This window comes from Castor canadensis, chromosome 10, assembly GCF_047511655.1.
Source record: "Castor canadensis chromosome 10, mCasCan1.hap1v2, whole genome shotgun sequence".
Lineage (NCBI taxonomy): Eukaryota > Metazoa > Chordata > Mammalia > Rodentia > Castoridae > Castor > Castor canadensis.
In genome coordinates, this window is record NC_133395.1 from 1,280,765 (window position 1) to 1,298,311 (window position 17,547).

At 45.6% G+C, this 17,547-nt stretch overlaps 1 protein-coding gene across 3 annotated transcripts in view; it reads left to right on the forward strand.

Moving 5' to 3' along the window:
* The window catches only part of Tubgcp3 (tubulin gamma complex component 3), a 65,864-nt gene that overhangs the window by 13,035 nt on the left and 35,282 nt on the right, over positions 1-17,547 (forward strand). For 2 of the 3 annotated variants that reach the window (XM_020163775.2, XM_074042970.1), the window contains 8 exons: positions 3,170-3,247; positions 4,070-4,287; positions 5,905-6,077; positions 8,049-8,167; positions 8,789-8,914; positions 13,071-13,139; positions 13,481-13,613; positions 14,990-15,156. In XM_020163775.2, the coding sequence (XP_020019364.1) occupies positions 3,170-3,247; positions 4,070-4,287; positions 5,905-6,077; positions 8,049-8,167; positions 8,789-8,914; positions 13,071-13,139; positions 13,481-13,613; positions 14,990-15,156 (1,083 nt within the window). The remainder of the gene's footprint in view (positions 1-3,169; positions 3,248-4,069; positions 4,288-5,904; positions 6,078-8,048; positions 8,168-8,788; positions 8,915-13,070; positions 13,140-13,480; positions 13,614-14,989; positions 15,157-17,547) is intronic. The other variant, XM_074042971.1, reaches the window with a different exon arrangement.

The window sequence follows — 17,547 nt, forward strand, 5'->3', positions numbered from 1 at the left end:
TGCCTATGGCATCTGTTCACGGGCTGTTGGGTGCAAACGAATTTAGGAACTTTGTTAATTTGAAATCACTGTTTCCAGAATTTTGCTTGGAATTCTGAATGTTGTTTCAGTTCTTAAACATCAGTGTTTTCAATGCTCACCAGCTTCCTAGAGCCAGCCCCTAAACCTAACCTGTTGATTTTTCTTCATTGTGTGGCTAAAACAGTATTAGGAGATGAAAGTGATATATATATACAGATTAGTAGCCATTCTATCTTTTCGTGCTAAAAATATCCAGCTCCTCACAAGTGAGGTGGTCAAGCGGGGTGTAGTGGTGCACACCTGTAATCCCAGTTACTCAGAAGGTATGGAGACGGGGAGGATCACCCAGTAAAAAAGTTCAAGAGACCCCCATCTCAACAAATAACCTGAGTGTGGTGGTGTGCATCGTAATCCCAGGTACGTGGGAGGGCAGGTAGGATTGTGGTCTAGAAATGTGAGGCCTTCTCTGAAACAACACTAAATCAGAAGGTGAGAGCATGGCCTAAGTGGCTGCTTAGCACATGGAAGGCCCTGAGTTTAAACCCCGTATTGCCAAGAAAAGAGAGTAAGGCATTTGAATTATTTCTGTCTCTTCTCAGTGGGGCCTCTCATTTGCTGTGCGCGCCAAGGTGACTTTTAGTCCTGATGCAGGGAGGGCCGGCGTGATGTAGGGGCACGGGACTTTGAGCTGGGCTTAGGAGGGTGACGTGGAAGCACACTGAACAGCTGGGACTGATGACAGGGATGGGGCAGTGAGGGGACCATGGGTGTAAGGGGCTGGGTAGTTCCTGGCCACTCTTCTGCAGCTGAGGTCCCTGGTGCCACTGTGTGGGATGCTGGCCACTGTACAGAAGCATCCTAGATCCTGTCCTGTCATGTTTCTTTGTTTCAAATCCAGTTTTCACACAATTCTTAAAGCCATGTGTCTGAATGGAGGCCCTTTTGAGAGTGTTTAAGGCGTTGATGCTGCTAGAGTTGTCAGGATGATAATCTTGTGCTCCTCCAGGTCTCTTCCTCTTTGCCTCCTGGGCTTTGGCTGGAGCTGTCTGAAGCACCAGGGTGAGGTTGCAGGAAGGAAAAGATTGAGGCTGCTTGGTGGCTCCTGGTTGCCAGGTGGCTGTGTGGTTTGGTAGTGTCCAAAGTCTCACAGGAAGCCCCCAGTTGTGTCATCCTTAGGTCTGGGCAGACCTTCTCCACCCTGTCTTTACAGCCTAGTGGGGCAGAGGGAGCTCTTGGCTAGTGGAGTTCCCAACTGCTGCAGCCTCTTCTTTGTGGTGCATTCCTGCTTCTTGGATACACTGAATGCTAATTAAGCAGGCTGATTTGGCTGTTGATACCTGCTCTTTTGTTATGTGGTGGGCATGTCTGTAATTCCAGCACTGGGGAGGCTGAATTAGGAAGATCACAGGGTCAAGGCCAGCCTGGCTGCATTTCAAGACCCTGTCTCAAATAAACCTCAGACAGCAACAACCAAAAGCTGCCTTCTTTCCAGATTTATCACTTGCTAGTTTTCTGTGCACAATTTGTTCATTTCATTTTTGGAACTTGTATATTCCTACCTCCCGCATATCCTTTCTGAGGTAGGGACCTCGCTGTATTGCAAAGAACTTTTCCTGTCTTTCCTGTGCTCCTGGCTGCCTTCCCTCACACATTCCATAAGACACCCCCATGGAGCCTTGCAGCTTGGCCTCCTCAGAGTCCACAGGAGCACTTTTCCTCATTTTGTGTCGATTCGCATCTGCATGCAGCCTGCCTTTTCCATGTTCTCTGTGGTGTATGACTGCACCTGATCCTTTTGCATCTGCATCTCACATTGCCAGCCTTTCCCTCTGTGTTGGCTGTGGCATGTGGCAGCACCTGATCCTTCCGTACCTGTATTGCACATTGCTGACCTTTCCCTCTGTGCTGTCTTGTGGCAACACCCTGACTGTTGCCATCTTGGCTCCAGATCCCGTGGAGGCTCCTCTTATGCATGCCCCTTCCTGTCCCTTTTGGAGTCAGGCAGACCTTGGTCTGAATCATTGTGATTGAGGTGGAATCTCTGAGAATAAATTCAGTCATGGTGTTGTGGTGATGAAGGAGATGGTGTATGTACTGTGTGGTCCTGTAGGCATCTCCAAATGGCAGCTGCTATATTGGCTGATTGTTCAATGATACTAGAGAAATGGGATTTGGGGGAGAGAGTTTCTGGAGCAGACAGAGTGCTGGTTCTGGGTCTTCTTACAGGGATGGTCAGGATGTGACCTCGAGCATAACTCAGCTATATTTCTCCTCTAGGTGGCTGCAGTCTTCCTGTGTATCCTCTAGCCAGTCCATCCACAGTCAGTGACATCACTCTTACAGGGATGCTTCAAAGGCTTTCTGCTGACTTGTTTGAAAACTCAGTGTCCTAGCCCAGCATGAGGCCCTTTCATTCTGTTTTTGGTTTCCCTTTGACTCTTAGCTCTAGTCAGAGTGATCTGTTTGTACTTCCTGTCTGTCCTTTGCACTGCTGATCTTTCTGGAGACCTGAGCCTCCTCTGGGAGTCCTTCCATGCGCTGTGAAGCCATTTTTCGTGCTGATTGGCCTGCTTGTCTGCTTACCACTAGACAGGGATTGAATCAAGGCTAGTGTGCTTTCTTATCCTTGCCGTTCTAGCTTGGGAATTGGTTGAATTTCTGGAAGAATATCTGTAAATTACTGTCTCAAGTTTCCTGGCAGCTGAGTGTTCGACAGGCAGCTCTTGAGTTTAGGTCTGCCTGGTGCCGAGACCGCACTTACACTTTAGAATTCCTTTATGGACTTCTCTATTTTATAGCTGAAGTGGCACGTTAATAAGAAAACAATTCACTGTTTTATGATGACATTTCTCTTATCATTGTGTTTGGGAAGTTCTAAGAATTCTTTCACAGGAGGCAATACTGGGGTAATGTAAAAGAGGCGTTCTTATTGAAGACTTGGTGCTCAGGGGAATTGGAGGACCTCCCTGAGCAGAGCATCCCTTCATACTGCTTTGGATGCTGTTTGTTGTGCATGAAATGAACACAGATTGAATGCTGTCAGGTGAATTTTAAATGCATTTCTACCTCGGGAGTAAGAACAGTTTGGGAGACAGGAGCATTAAATTGGAGAGCTGTAGAAATAGTTCTTGTAATTTTTTCTAAACAGGGAGTTTTGAAAAATAAGTGGTCAATACTCTACCTCTTGCTGAACCTCAGTGAGGACCCTCGCAAGCAAGCAAGCAAGGTGAGTGGCTCCCGTGAACAGCAGTCTTTTGCTTACTTTTGATGGGAATCAGCTTCTGTAGCCAAGACAATTATTGGAGAAAAGCAAAAAGCTCGTTTTGTCATGGAGGTCAAGTCATTTCTTTCTTCTTTTTAAGGACATTTTCAGTTAGTGTGCAGTTTCTTAAGAGTCTGTTTCAGAATTAGGTTCTTCTGAAATATCTGTGTGCAGTTACATTAGTGTAAATTGTTAGTTTAAAAACTGTGCTTTGGGAAGCTAGGACTATCAGTCCAGGAGGGGTCATTCTTCGTGTCTGGAAGCCCCGCGGGGTTTCTTGTGCCTTCAGATCAGGGGCACTCCTCACTGCCACAGTGACGGAGCTTCCTGCTGCCACGTGGGTCTGTTTTGACTGTGCAGACCTAGGGAGTACAGTCTGACTGTTTCCTGCCCTGGGGTTTAGTGCAATAAAGCACACTACTGCTTTACTGGAGGATGTGAAAAGCTGAGGCACGTGGGCGGAAGAGTTCTATTTATCTCTGATGCCTCCAGCTTCTCCTTAGGATAGAACAGTGGCAGACTTGAAATTACTTGAGTTTCATTTGGCAAATGTGGAGTAAATACTGCCCAGCGCTCAGACCTGGTAGTTGTTGAAATTCAGAAAACTTGTAAAACTTTGTCTGTTCTGAAACTGCACTGAATTAGCATCTCCACTGATTCATCGTTTAATAAGTGTGAAATCTGACTTGAATTCAGAGGTAGCAGAAGAGGAATATGAACTCTCTCATAATATGAGGAGCCTGTCCTGTACTTTCTTTTCTCTCTCTCAATGCACTTCCATTTCAGGTGCCTGGCTATGCTTCACTGTTTGCACAAGCACTCCCGAGAGACGCTCATTCAACTCCCTACTACTACGCCAGGCCTCAGTCCCTCCCCCTCAACTACCAGGACCGGAGCACCCAGGCGGCACAGAGCTCAGGAAGCCTGGGCAGCAGCGGCATCAGCAGCATCAGCATGTGTGGCCTCAATGGCCCCGTGCCCGCACAGCAGCCTCTCCTCCCGGGGTAACGCATGTGGGGTGACACATGCTCGCGGGGCAACACACGCTCGTGTGCTCCTGCCACCGTAGAACCTGAGATGTCCCAGGGCTCTTGGCCAGCCCTCTGTGTGTACTGTCCTGCCCAGGGCCTCCTATGGGCCTCATTAGCAATGTAGGCCATGACTTTAGGCTTTTGTCCAGGGTGAGTTGGATGCTTTAATAAATAACAGGATTGAATTATCCTCTTCACATGGATAATTTGGCCTGTTAGTGCACACATGTGAAGATGACAGGATCCAGGAATGCACAGTTAAGATGTGACAGTCTGTGTTTTCACATGCTGTCTAGACAAATTGTGTTTTGAGGAAAATACAGAACTCATGGTTGAGAATAAAGCAGGTGTCAGTGTTATTAATGGGCCTCAGAACTTTGTTTTTCTTCACTTTAAGTCCACGTTTCTGTGTGTAATGCAAAGAGCACAGCCACCTGATTGTGGCTGTGCTCTTTGCATTATTAGTTCCTGGATGTCACAGGGAAGCAGATGATGCTGAAGTGACTAGAGAATCAGCATTGAACTTGTAGCATTCTCCATGCGAGCACAGTAGAGTCACAGATCACTTTATGAGTTAGAAAATGGAGTTCAGGCTGTTAGAAAGATGCACTATGTCTACCCTGTAGGTGTTAGGGAGGGTGTGATGTGCTGTGGAGAACGTTTAATACATTCACAGGCAGCACTCGGCAGAGGTACTTTGCAATGCATATTCTGCCTAAAACAGAAGCATATGCCTTAGAATTTGAAGTGATTACTGTCATGATATAAAAAAGTTGTTTAGAGAACTTTGACCAACAAAATCAGTTGTTAATTTACAAGTGTTGTCAAGTGCAATTTTAGTCACGGCTGTTACTGACTTTGTCTCCCACATGGTTGCGCCAGAGCTTCCTCCCCTCTTGCACTGGTCCCGAATCAGTGCTTTGGCACCTGGAGGCAGTTCATTGTCTGTGCTTTTTTGTGTTTTGTAGTCCTAGAAATGACATTTTGTTTCAATTGTCCAGACATGTTATTAGAGATCAGCTGTCAGATTCTTAGATTCTAAGAGAGCAGCTGTGATGCAGCAGGATTACTAAATGGTTGTTCTAACTTTGAATGTTTGCCTTCCATTTTATGAGTTTGTACATTTCTTCAAATTAATTGAAGCTATGGCATCTAAGGGTTGGAGGGGAGTAAGGACAGGCAGGTAGGACTGGTGTTTAAATTCCTTAGCTCAGAAAGAGTTGAGCAAGTGAAAGGTGGAAATCTGGAAGTTAAATTAGTTTAGAATCTCAAAGTGCTGTGTTTGGGTAACACATGTCAAGTATTTGTGGAGGAAAGTCCAGTAGGGAAGCAGTGTGTGGGTGGTGGAGTGGGTGTTCACCCATGCTATCTGGGTCTGACTGCTGGGCCAGGATCCCAAGGACCCTGAATCAGCTAGGGGCTGAGTGTTACTGGTGTGTCTGGTCGGGTAAGGCTGTGCTCTCCCCTTGCTCAGATTTAGACGTTAATGTAATTCAGTGTAGGAACTTGACAGGACTGTCTTGGAATGTTCTGTCTCTTCAGTGAACTGCCTGGTTGTTTGAAGACCTAAGTGTTACTTCCTTTCTCTAGACAGTCCCATCAGGCTCCAGGAGTTGGGGATTGCTTTCGACAGCAGTTGGGGTCACGACTTGCATGGACGATAACTGCAAATCAGCCTTCTTCACAAACCCCTACCTCAAAGGGCGTCCCAAATGCTCTTTCTCGAAACATGACAAGGTCAAGGAGAGACGGGGATGTGGGTGGTGAGTAAATGTGTCTTAATCAGAATTTGTCCTGTCCTTATTTTATTCTATTTATTTTTGGCGACACTGGGGGTTGAGCGCAGACCTTTGTTCTTGCTAGGTAGGTGCTCTACTACTTGACCCGCTCTGCCAGCCCTCTTGTGCTTATTTTCACGTTCTGATGCCCATCATGCACCTCATGAGTCCCAGGGCTCCTCTGCGGCTTGATGTGGAGGGAGCTCACTTTATGACACCTGGCTTTTTTGCTCCATGGCTGTTCACTTCTTGGCTGTATGTAGTCTGCTGCCCTCTGCAACACTCTCCCTCTTTGTTAAGTCTTCTTCCTGTCTCATTTGGCCATCCGTCCCGGGAAACCACTGTGGCTGCTTACTCCCTCAGGAAAGTCACCCTCTTGTCTACGTCTGGGTTCCATGGAGAGTGGTGTCTGTCTTGACCCCAGTGCATGTGCTTTGCACAGTGCAGGAGTGTTAGAGAAACTCAATTGATGCTTTGCTTAATGAGTGAAGACCTCACTGAGAGTTCTAAAGTCCTGCTACAGCCAAAGGCAGTCTGTATAGAGCATTTGATAAGCAGCCTTGCTGAAATGTGTCCTAGACAGTGAGAGCAACCTTTACTGTTGGTGTGTATTCTCCTGACTCTGAGGTTGTGGAGGTGTTACCCGGCCTTGGTAGCATGTAGGGTTCAGAGTGTTTTGTGGAACTGTGAAGGCACCCTGAGCCCTTGCCTGTGCAGAGGCCCTGTGTCTGCACAGCTGCTGTCTTCAGGCAGGGCTGGCACATCATCCTCCACCAGTGGTAGCCACACTGTGGTGTCATGGGTGAGGCGTGCTTTGGGCATAGAATGCCAGTATCTGAACGACTCAGAGCATTGCCCTCCTTAGCCCTAGCCAGTCCTCTGAGTCATGCTGAGTAGGAAGGTAGACTTGAGAAGGATTCTAGATTAATTCAAAAGAAGCAGAAGAAGAAGGTCAGGAAGAAAGAGTAGAGGGGAAGATAGGAAACATAGCAGGAAGGTTGCTTAAACCTGGATTGATTAGTGATTTCATTAAATGCATTAAGTATTTTGTTTATGATAGTCGTTTTTAAAGTAATTCTGTTCTGACAAGTATGTGTTGCTTACAAGAGACACATTTTCAATATAAGGACACAAATAAGTTAAAAGTAATTGGTCGGGCAAACATATCTATAACACTAGCAATGAGACAAATGGGTGCAGTGTCACTATCAAAGTAAACATCAAGAAGCAGGACCTGAGACAAGTTCGTGTCATGCCCCGATCTTCAGGAAGACGCAGTAATTGTAGTCCTGTGTCATATCCACCTGAGAGAGCTTTCCATGCACAGAGTGAGGCAGACAGAGGGGAAGCAAACAGACAGAGCCCTAGCTTTTATGGCTGGGTAGATCAGTTTCGGGATCAGGCAAGGACCTGCGACATTGGAGTGGTGCTGTTGAGCAGCCTGCTGTGACTGTGGTGCACACCTGCGCTTCACTGTGTGCCATGTCTGTACGTGCAGAGCATCTTCCAGGGCCTGCTGTCCTCCATGGTGTCTTGGCTTTCTGGGTGCTCCCTCTGCCTCCTTGTCCTTCTTTTGGACCAGCCCCTCGATTCTGATTTAGCTTCTGTTCAGAGGAGTTGTGGAAACCACAGGCGAGTTTTCTGTGCTGTGAGGTTGTTTTTCAGTGTGCTGTGCTTGGTTACTAGCTCTGCAGACCTGGCCGTTGCATAAGTGTTCCTGCTGTCCTGATGACCATGTGTAGGCAGTCCTTACAGGGCTTTAGAGGAGACTCTGCATGAGCCCCGCCCCCTCTCAGAAAGTCCCTACTTATTCATAGCCTTGTACTTTTCTCATCTTAGCTCATTTATTGAGTTTGCAAATGTTGTCTGGTGGTAAATGTATAATTCAGAGCTAATCATGTCAAAATGCATTTTATCTTAAAGTGATTGCTGTCTTTAAAAAAAATCATTTTACAGGTACTATGGAAATTACTGAAGCTGCTCTTGTAAGAGACATTTTGTACGTCTTCCAGGGGATCGATGGCAAGAATATCAAAATGAGCAGCACTGAAAATTGTTACAAAGTGGAAGGAAAGGTACAGTAACAGAAAATCTTGTGTAAAATATTCACAGAGAACAGATCTCTCCTTAAGTAGCGAGCTGTCAGCCTACCAGGGTTCTGAGGCTTTTCAAGTGTGGCTGCAGCAGCACGTTCATAGATCTGGCTGACTTCCTTTGTCCAGTTGCGACTGGTGTGTTGTGGTCAGTGTTTGCTGCTTCCCCTGAATCCAGTGGTGTGGCTGTTGTAGTGCTGTCACAGGTTCCTGTGAGAGACAGGCCTCATTTGGTGTCTGCTATGGACACAGTATTCCAGACGAGGGCTCTTTGCTTGCTTTTGGTTTCTTCTCCAGAGCCTGCTTTTGCCCAGCGTGGTGTTGTGGAATCTCAGCTCGTGGCCTTTCTCAGAGGCTGAGGTCACAGACTGTGCCACCAAGGATTGTTGCAGGGTCCAGGCTGGAGCTCAGAATCCCTTCCTGGTGTTCCCTCTGCTCTGTCATCTGTGTGCATTCCTTCCTTTTAATGCTGATGTTACTTTTAACTTTCTTGTGTCAAAGCTTAAGAATTATAATATTAAGAGTACAAGTGATTGAGGAAAATAATAATGAAAGTTCCAGTATTTGCTTTTTGGTTTTGACTTTGTTACCTTATTTTTTTAGGCAAACCTAAATAAATCTTTGAGGGACACGGCAGTCAGACTTGCTGAGTTGGGATGGTTACATAATAAAATCAGGAAATACACTGACCAGAGGAGTCTGGACCGTTCATTTGGACTTGTAGGTCAGGTATGTGCGTTCTTCCTGGCTTTGGAAAAGCTTAATTTAAGACCTTTAAGAACTTTATTTAAGTGAAAAATCCCTCCTGGGAAGTTCTTTCCAAAGAAAGCTGCTCTGGTAATTGATGGTGATGTGGGTTGGTGTCCACTCAGGAGGCCTGATGCCAACGGAGGCACTGACAGACATGGGTGCAGCAGGTGGCAAGAGCTGTCAGAGGCTCTCAGAGCCAAAGGAATGGGATTTGGGAGAGGCGGGGACTGGAGCAGGCAGACTTGGAGGAAGGGGTCTGCCCTGCTGCTGCTGCTGCCCCTGCCGGGGCCCAGGGGGAGGGGTAATGGGAAATGACCACGTCTGTGGGTAAGCTGGGTTTCAGTGCTACAGATGCCAGAGGTGGGAACCCACCCCGTCATTGACTGACTGGCCGTGAAAGGCAGCACTGATGGAGCTGAATGTTGTTAGAAGGCAGCTGTCTCCCTCTTCTTGACTGCTGGAACCTGGGGGCACTGGCAGCCCCTCATAGTGGGTCAGCAGCACATGGTATAGTCCACGACTTGGTTCCTTTTTGGGCTTTTGGGTGGTACTGGGGTTTGAACTCGTAGCCTCAAGCTTGTTAGGCAGGGACTCTACAACTTGAACCATGCCCCCAGACCTTTTTGCTTCAGTTAGTTTTTGAATAGGGTCTGGTGTTTTTGCCTGCGTTGTTCTGGACCTTGATCCTCATATTTATGCCTGCCTTGTAGCTGGGATCAGATGAGCACAGGCACGTGTCATCATATTCAGCTTATTGGTTGAGAGGGGGCTCACCAACTTTTTCCTGGACTGATCTTGAACTGTGATCCTCCTGTTCTCCTGAGTAGGTGAGATTGCAGGTGTGAGCCAACATGTCTGGTTCTTTTTCTTTTCTTCTGTTTGGGCAGCATTGGAGTTTGAACTCAGGGCCTGTGCTTGCTGGGCAGGTACTCTACCACTTCAGCTACTCCCCAGCCCCTCAGAACTTGATTCTTGGTAGTCATCATTGTCAATGATATCTCTCAGAAGCTTCCTGAGAAAATTGCAGAGCTGCTGTGCGCTCTAAACACTAAGTGGTGCTGCAGCTTGACTGTGGCCAGGAGTGTGGCAGGGTGGTGGTGTTGGTGGCCAGGAGCATGGCTTTGAGGTAAGGCTGCTCAGGGTTCAAGTTTTAGTTTCACTCTTAGTTGTTTGTCATCTTGTGCAGATTGCTCCTGGTAGACTTAGTTTCTTTGTATGCAGAATGGGGGCAACGATTACCTCTGGGACTGAAGATGAGGAGAGAGTTGTGTTCAGCTGCTGGTCCTGAGCCTACAGTTTCATGTCACTGTCTAGCACATTGGCTAGACGACCCTCCTCACTGTGAGGGCAGACAGTAAGGAGTAGGCAAGCTCGGGATGGAGCCTTTGGCCCATGAGTGGAGTTCCTGAGGCAGGTGGTGCTAATTGGCCATCCCTCCCAGCAGCAAGCTAGGATTTCCTTACCCCTTTCCAAAGGGGCCATCTTCTCCTGTCTGTGTTTATGCCGTTCCATCTCCACGCAGATTCCATGGATGTGTGCCAGACTGTAGTATGAGAAAATGAAAATGAGTCAATCTAAAAATTGTATTTGTGGTGCCTCGTGACATTTGATGCCTGTATGACTGGGTAATGTTCAAATCTGTGTAAACATTTGTTGCTCCCAAGAGTTACCATTTCTTTATGGTGAAGTCATTATCTACATTTGCCCACCAGAATGCCTTTGTCCTCTCTCCTTGTTACAGTAGCCCCGTTCTTCCTCCCCTTAGCCTTCGATAATCACTGTTCTCGTCTCAAGTTCCATGAGACCCACTTTTTTGAGAGAGGTCATGTGGTACTTATCTTTTTGTGTGCGGTTTATTGCCACCTAGAATGACCTCTGCTTCCATCTACCTCATTGCAAATGAAAGTATTTTATCCCTTTTATGTCTGCATAGCATCCCATAGTGTGTAGGTGCCACATCTTTACCATTCATCAGTTGGCACTGAGGTAGTTTCCATTTCTTGGCTATTAGGATTAGTACTGCAGTAGTGAACTTGGGAGCACAGATGCCTCCTTATCATTGACTCATTTCCTTGCACATATACCCAGTATTGGAATACTGGGTGTATTTTTAACTTTTTGAGAAACCTCCATACTGTTTTCCATAATGACTGAACTAATGTACACTCCCACCAACAGTGCACGCTCCCTTTTCTCTCTGTCTTGTCTTTTTGATAATAGCTATTTTGGCAGAGTGAGTGCATTTCCCTGATGCTGATGATGCCGAGCACTTTTTCACATACCCGCTGCCCATTGCATGTTTTCTTTTGAGAAGTGAATTTCTTTTTCCCTTATATATTCTGGATGTTAACAACTTGTCAAATGTACTTTACCTAGTCATTATAGTCCAGTAAGTTGATAGTCACTGAGTAGTACTATATTTTAAAGCATCTTCTCATCTTCTGGTAGATTGTTGTTATTAACAGACCTCTAAAATTAGCAGGGTGTGTATTAATTATCCTTGTTTTGCAGATATAAAAATTGAACCTCAGAGTTTTAGCTCCAGTTGCTCTGCCTGGTGGGCACCACGTGTGGGGTCAGGTGATCTTTGACTTTTGTTCTGAAGCTCTTTCCTTCCCTTGCATTTCCTGCTAATTATAGGAGCTGCTTTGCACAGTCTCATTGTCTAAGTCATGGCTGGTCTTATTAGAAGTTAGTTGAGTGCTCTTGTTGAAGTATTGGTTTGTGTCTGTTGTCCTGGGATTATTACTACCGGTGGCCCCGTAAGCCTCAGCAGTGTCATGGCTCTAGACATGCCAGGAAGGATCCTAAGGTTGGACTTCAGCAGTGCTTCTGATCAGCCTGCCAGGCCTCGCCTTTCATCTGGGGACAGACGGGCTGCAGTACTCTCACGGGACTTTGGGTGTGAAACTGCTGGCTTATAAGTTAACTTGTGTATTCCTGTACACGTTCGTTTTCTCCATGATAGCTGACAACTGATTACTTCCTATGAACAGCAGGTATTTAAAAAGAACTTTTACGCATTTGTGTTTGCCTGCCCTGGAGACTGAGATGGGCTTTTGTAAAAAGTGATGCCACACCTGAACAAATTTCACATTTTGTGTCTGTGTATGTTACTTAAAGAGACTGACCTAAGTTTACTAAGTGCCTCTGTGCCCACCCCGTGCCAGGTGCTTTCCTTATATAAAATCTGTTTTGCTTCTCTCAAAGAAATGAGCCAACAAAGCTCGGGATGGTGTGTGGGGGGTTGACCTTCATTGGGAGCCCAGGATTTTACTGTAAAGTCTGTCTGATTTCCCAAAACTAGAACATTCCACCCTGTAAATCTCACTTTTGAAGTATTACTTTGTGTTTATAGAGTTGATATGTTTTATGCTCATTTTTCTAACTAAAAGGATGAAAATTTTCTTATTAGTAGCAATCCACATAATAAATACAGCAAAATAAACCCATATTTATGTGATTGTATGTTACATGAAGGTATGCAGAAAATATGGGACCTGCTGGAGGCCACATGTGTGGCGAGCTGTCCTGTAAAGCAGCTTTCACTGTGTGTGCTCTACAGCCTGAGTCCGTGCCAGGAAGGCTTGTCATAGGACCCGTGCAGGCTGCGAAGGCCCCTGCTTGTAGCTTCTGATAGTGGCCTTCTAATTTGATGTCACATCATTGAGACCTGGAGATGTGCAGGAAAGCTTTTTATGCTGTGGATGGGAAAATAAACAGTGCACACCAAAGCAAAATTTGGGGGTTGGCATTGAGTTGCCAAGTTGAAATTTTGTCAGTTAAGTACATTAAAGTTATGCTTTAACTGTAAAAAATTAGAAGGTCCATAATCTTAAAACAAAGCATCATTTTCTATAATGATAACATGTTGTTTCACGAAAAGCCATACTATATTTTCTTTATTTCCCTTCTGCAAAGTTCATGCTTTTTGTACTAATAAATAATAGTTCCCTGATGTTATTAAAATGTATATTGTGGGTGGTTGAAACTGCTGGAAGACCATTGACAGAACCAGAATCTAAATCACACTGACTCTAACTGAACCTTATTTAAAAGCGTGTGCTCTTGCACTTCTGATGAGTTAATGGTTAATGAGCGTGTGCTTTAATTAGATGTTATCCTTTCCTTGCAGAGCTTTTGTGCTGCCTTGCACCAAGAACTCAAAGAATACTACCGATTGCTCTCTGTTTTACATTCCCAGGTAAATGTTTTGTTTCAACGTCTTCATGATTTGAAGAGTTAGCTAATTGATATTACATAGAATATTTTAAGTTGCTTTATACAGTGTTTCTGAAAGATAGCAATCACCTTCATAATGTCCGAATAGCTACAGTGTTTCATTGTGTCCTAGAACCAGTTAATTGCTCCTTCTTGGGGTTTTGTCTACCACTTAAAGACTACTTGGAGCTTCAAAATACTGTTGTTTTCTCAAAGGGGACATTTGACTTCCTTGTTATGAGAGTAATCACTTTCTGATATTTACTGTATGGATTAAGAAATGATATGATGAATGGTACTTAAACTTTCTGTATTGTTTTACAGCTACAACTTGAGGATGATCAAGGTGTGAATTTGGGACTCGAGAGTAGCCTCACACTGCGGCGTCTTCTGGTTTGGACGTATGACCCCAAAATAAGACTGAAAACCCTTGCGGCACTGGTGGATCATTGCCAAGGTCCCTTTGCATCTCTCTTATGTTGTCTCTAGAGGTGTTTGAGTGCAAAGTTCATTGGTGTAGTGCAGGTCTTCCGGTTCTGCTTCAGTATGCTGCTCTTTTGTTCTTAATAGCTAAAGTATGTCCCTTGGATGCCTGTTAATTGACATGAACTTACCAGAGAAGTAACCCTTTGCCAGGGTGGTCTAGCGTTTATCCTGCGGCAGCTCAGGTGTTGCTGAGACGAATGTGGAAAGAGCACTGTTGTTCAGAGGCACCTCTTTCTGGTCTTGCCTCGCAGCCTTCCTGGCATCTCTGCTTTTAGTTCTTCTGAGGGGAGGGTCTGTCCATTCTTGCCATCTGTTTGTTAGAAGATCCCATGTTTTGTCTGTCAGGCCTTTCCTGGGCTCTAGCGTCTCCTGACTGCCTTCTGAATATTTTTCTCAGTTTGCCAGTTACCTTGGCCAGGGACCTTGCCCTCTTTTTTCTCATTTGTAGTAGGGGATTCTGGTAGTCATTACCTCTTAGGATTATTAGGACCACATGGGATTTGCCTGCCCCATAGACAGAGCTCCACACTTGCTGCCATCCTCACAGGTGATTCTCAGGGCCTTTATTTGAGCATGTTTGAGTCCTCCTTCACTGTCATGCCATCCTTGCCCTGCCTCCGTCACCTCCTCATGCTTCTTTCAAAAAAGAAGTGGAACACAATGGCTTAACCCCTGCGTTTCTCCTCTTTTCTCTTCCCTCAGTTCCTTCATCACTTCCATAGCCAGCCAGGGACATCCTGTTGTCCTGTTTGGTCTTTGTGGTGGGTGCCGTTGTAAGAACTGCTCCCAGCCGCCCAGGTTTTTGCTCACTGCCCCCTCAGCGCCCACTACAGCTCCAAGTTCCTGGCATAGCACTTTCGGCTCCTCCTGGGCTTGGGTTTCTGGAACTCTCCTGCTGCCTACACAGAGCGGCATCTCAGGCTGCTGCACTGCTGGTTAAGGGCCATGAAGTCAGTGAGTTGAGACAAACACAGTATACCCAGGCAGTGTCAGTATTTGAATGCATACGGTGTGCTTATCGAATCGTGCATCTTCCTGGGTCTCACTCAAAAAGGCATGAGGTCATGTGAGATCTCGATTGTGCAGCCAGTCACTTTTTTGCTACTTTTGCAACTGAAAGCCTTCTTACCAGTCTTGACTCACTCCGATTCAAATTTGTGGAAAGCTGCAAATAGCACCTTGATGCCTGGCCTTGCTGCTGCTGCTTCGAAGTCCAGAAATGTAACTGAAGAGAGACAGGCCTTTTTAAATTAGGTTACTTGGCCATCACTGCTTGGAGTTCAGTGATGAGTTCGTGCCATGAAGGTTAATTTGGGTGTTTTCATGTATTTTCTCTCAACCCCTCAGGAAGGAAAGGAGGTGAGCTGGCCTCAGCTGTCCATGCCTATACCAAGACGGGAGACCCGTACATGCGGTCCCTGGTGCAGCACATTCTGAGCTTGGTGTCTCATCCTGTCCTGAGCTTCCTCTACCGCTGGATCTACGATGGGGAGCTGGAGGATACGTACCATGAAGTAGGTGCCGAGGCTGAAGTGAGGAGCCATGGGTACTCCATTATTCCCGTCGCTGTCCTCTCTGGACAGGGAGTGTCCATTCTTCATTTGAATGCCATGCCACTGCACAGTCCTTGCAGGCCAGTACCCCTCTGGTCATCAGAGCTGTATTTGGTTAGTGTGAAATTACCCTCCTATTTTGAGTAGTGAGAAACTCAGCATGGTCAGGCCACTTGTCAAGGTTCACTGGCCAGTTGATGTCAGAGCCAGGACTGGGCCCCATGAGACCGAGGGTGCAGCTTCCTGTGTTCATTGCTTTACGTGGTAGCTGTGAACTCATTTCAGTCAACTGTGGTGTGGGCAGTTGTTTATATTTACATTTTGAAATGTAGGCTGTTCTGCAGTGTGACAAGTACTCTTTAACACAATAAAGACCGTATGGCTTTTCGAGGGAAGAAGGGTGAGGGGCATCACGTTCAAAAATGTTGTCAGTAACATTAAAATGCAGAGTGATAGGAAGTAATAGAAGCGCTACCACCAGTTAGCACATGCTGAGTGTTAAGAAAGACACAAATACTTTATAAATGTGGCATTCCCCTTGAAAGAAACCTGCCTTGGAAGTTGGTGCAGAAGGACTGCAGTTTGTGCTTTGGGAAGTAGGTGGGGTGGGCACACTGGCACAGCAGCCCGTGAAGAAGTAAGCTGGGGGAGGCAGTTGAGGGCTATGTGCAAGGTTTATGGATTTCCCTGTCCTTGAGCTCAGAGCTTGTGTTTAACTTCCCTTTTATTTATTATATTTTTCAGCTTTTTCTTACTGCAGAAATTGCATGTAAGCAAACATGACCTTAGGTTTTGCCCAAATCTTTTGCTAATTTATCAGTTGTGCTATTATAAATTTTTGTTTCTAAAACCAAACAAAGCAGAACTGACTGTAGATGGTACTGCTTTTGTGTGCTTTTGATTGGGGAGCAGAGAGAGAGCTGGGCAAAACCTAGACATTTATTTTCCTCTAGCTTTTCCTTTCCAATTTTTGTTTTTTTAAATTTCTGGTGGTACTGGCATTTAAACTCAAGGCCATGCATTCCACCACTTGAATTACCTCTCCAGCCCTTTTGCTTTTAGTGGTTTTCAGGTAGGGTTTCATGTTTGCCCGGGGTCAACCTCCAACCACAATCCTCCTGTGTATGTTTCCTGTGTAGCTGGACCACAGGTGCGCTATCATACCTAACTTATTGGTTGAGACGGGGTCTTGTAAACTTTTTTGCCTGTATAGGCCTCAAACTATGATCCTCCCAATCTCTGCCTCCTGAGTATCTGGTATTACGGCAACAGCCACCGTGCCTGGCTGTCATATTTCTTATTTTTGTTTTATTTTTCATTGATACTTAAAAAATAAAAATTCTGCATAATTACTAGGGTGACCATATAATGTTCAACGCATGTATATATTGTGTAATGTTTAAATTAGACATGTTAGCCTCTCAAACATTTATCATTCTTTGTGGTGGAACCTTTCAGAAGCCTTTATTCTACCCTTTTAAATCGTTCTGTACATTTTTAAATGTTGACTCATGGCAGCGAGATTCGTACACTTTAAACTTGGGGTGTTTTTCTGAAGAGCCTCCAGTTGCTTGAAATAGGCATCAGGCAACATTCCAGCTTTATTTCTAAAAAGTAAATAAATCAGTCAATCACTGGGTGCCCATGTCTATTAAGTGCAGTATTAGAATGAGTAGCTCTTTTTATCACTCAGCGGACTTCCTGAGTTCTTGCCTCATTGGTAAAGATTGATTTTAAACATTTTTCTTTTTATTTAATTATAGACTTCTAGAAAAGTTGGAAGCACTCTACAAACAACACAAACCCCTTCCTCTGGGTCTGTGTGATGCTAACTCCTTTCTGCTCTACATGCACACCCTGCATTCTAAAGAGTCTGCAGTTACTGAAGTTTACGCATAGTATCCCAGTGCATGGGCTTGGGTGAGCCAAGGCTCCTAACCATTTTGTCTGCCATTCCTTTGCTGAAGTCACCTTTGCACCCTCATGATCCTGTTTGTCTTTCTGGTTTGCTTGTGGAATTTCCCAACAATGCTGGGACTAATTGAGTGACTTGAGTCTTTTTTGAGGAGAAGTGTGCTGTGCTCTTTGCTGTGGGACTGGCACGCTCAGCACTGCAGTGCCATGGACTGCATCGCTTACTGGTCACCACTGCCTGCAATCTTGCTGTGCGTTCATCCGTGCTGAAGTCAGGTAGTTTGGGCTATGCCTCCCTCAGCCTTTCCTTCAATCTTCCAGATGTGCATAATGGCTGCACCTGTCCCAGGGGATTCTTTGTGGAGATGCAGCTTGAGTCAGACAGGTAGCAAGTGTGCAGTGTGTCATCCTCAACCTAAGAAGAATATTGGACGGCAT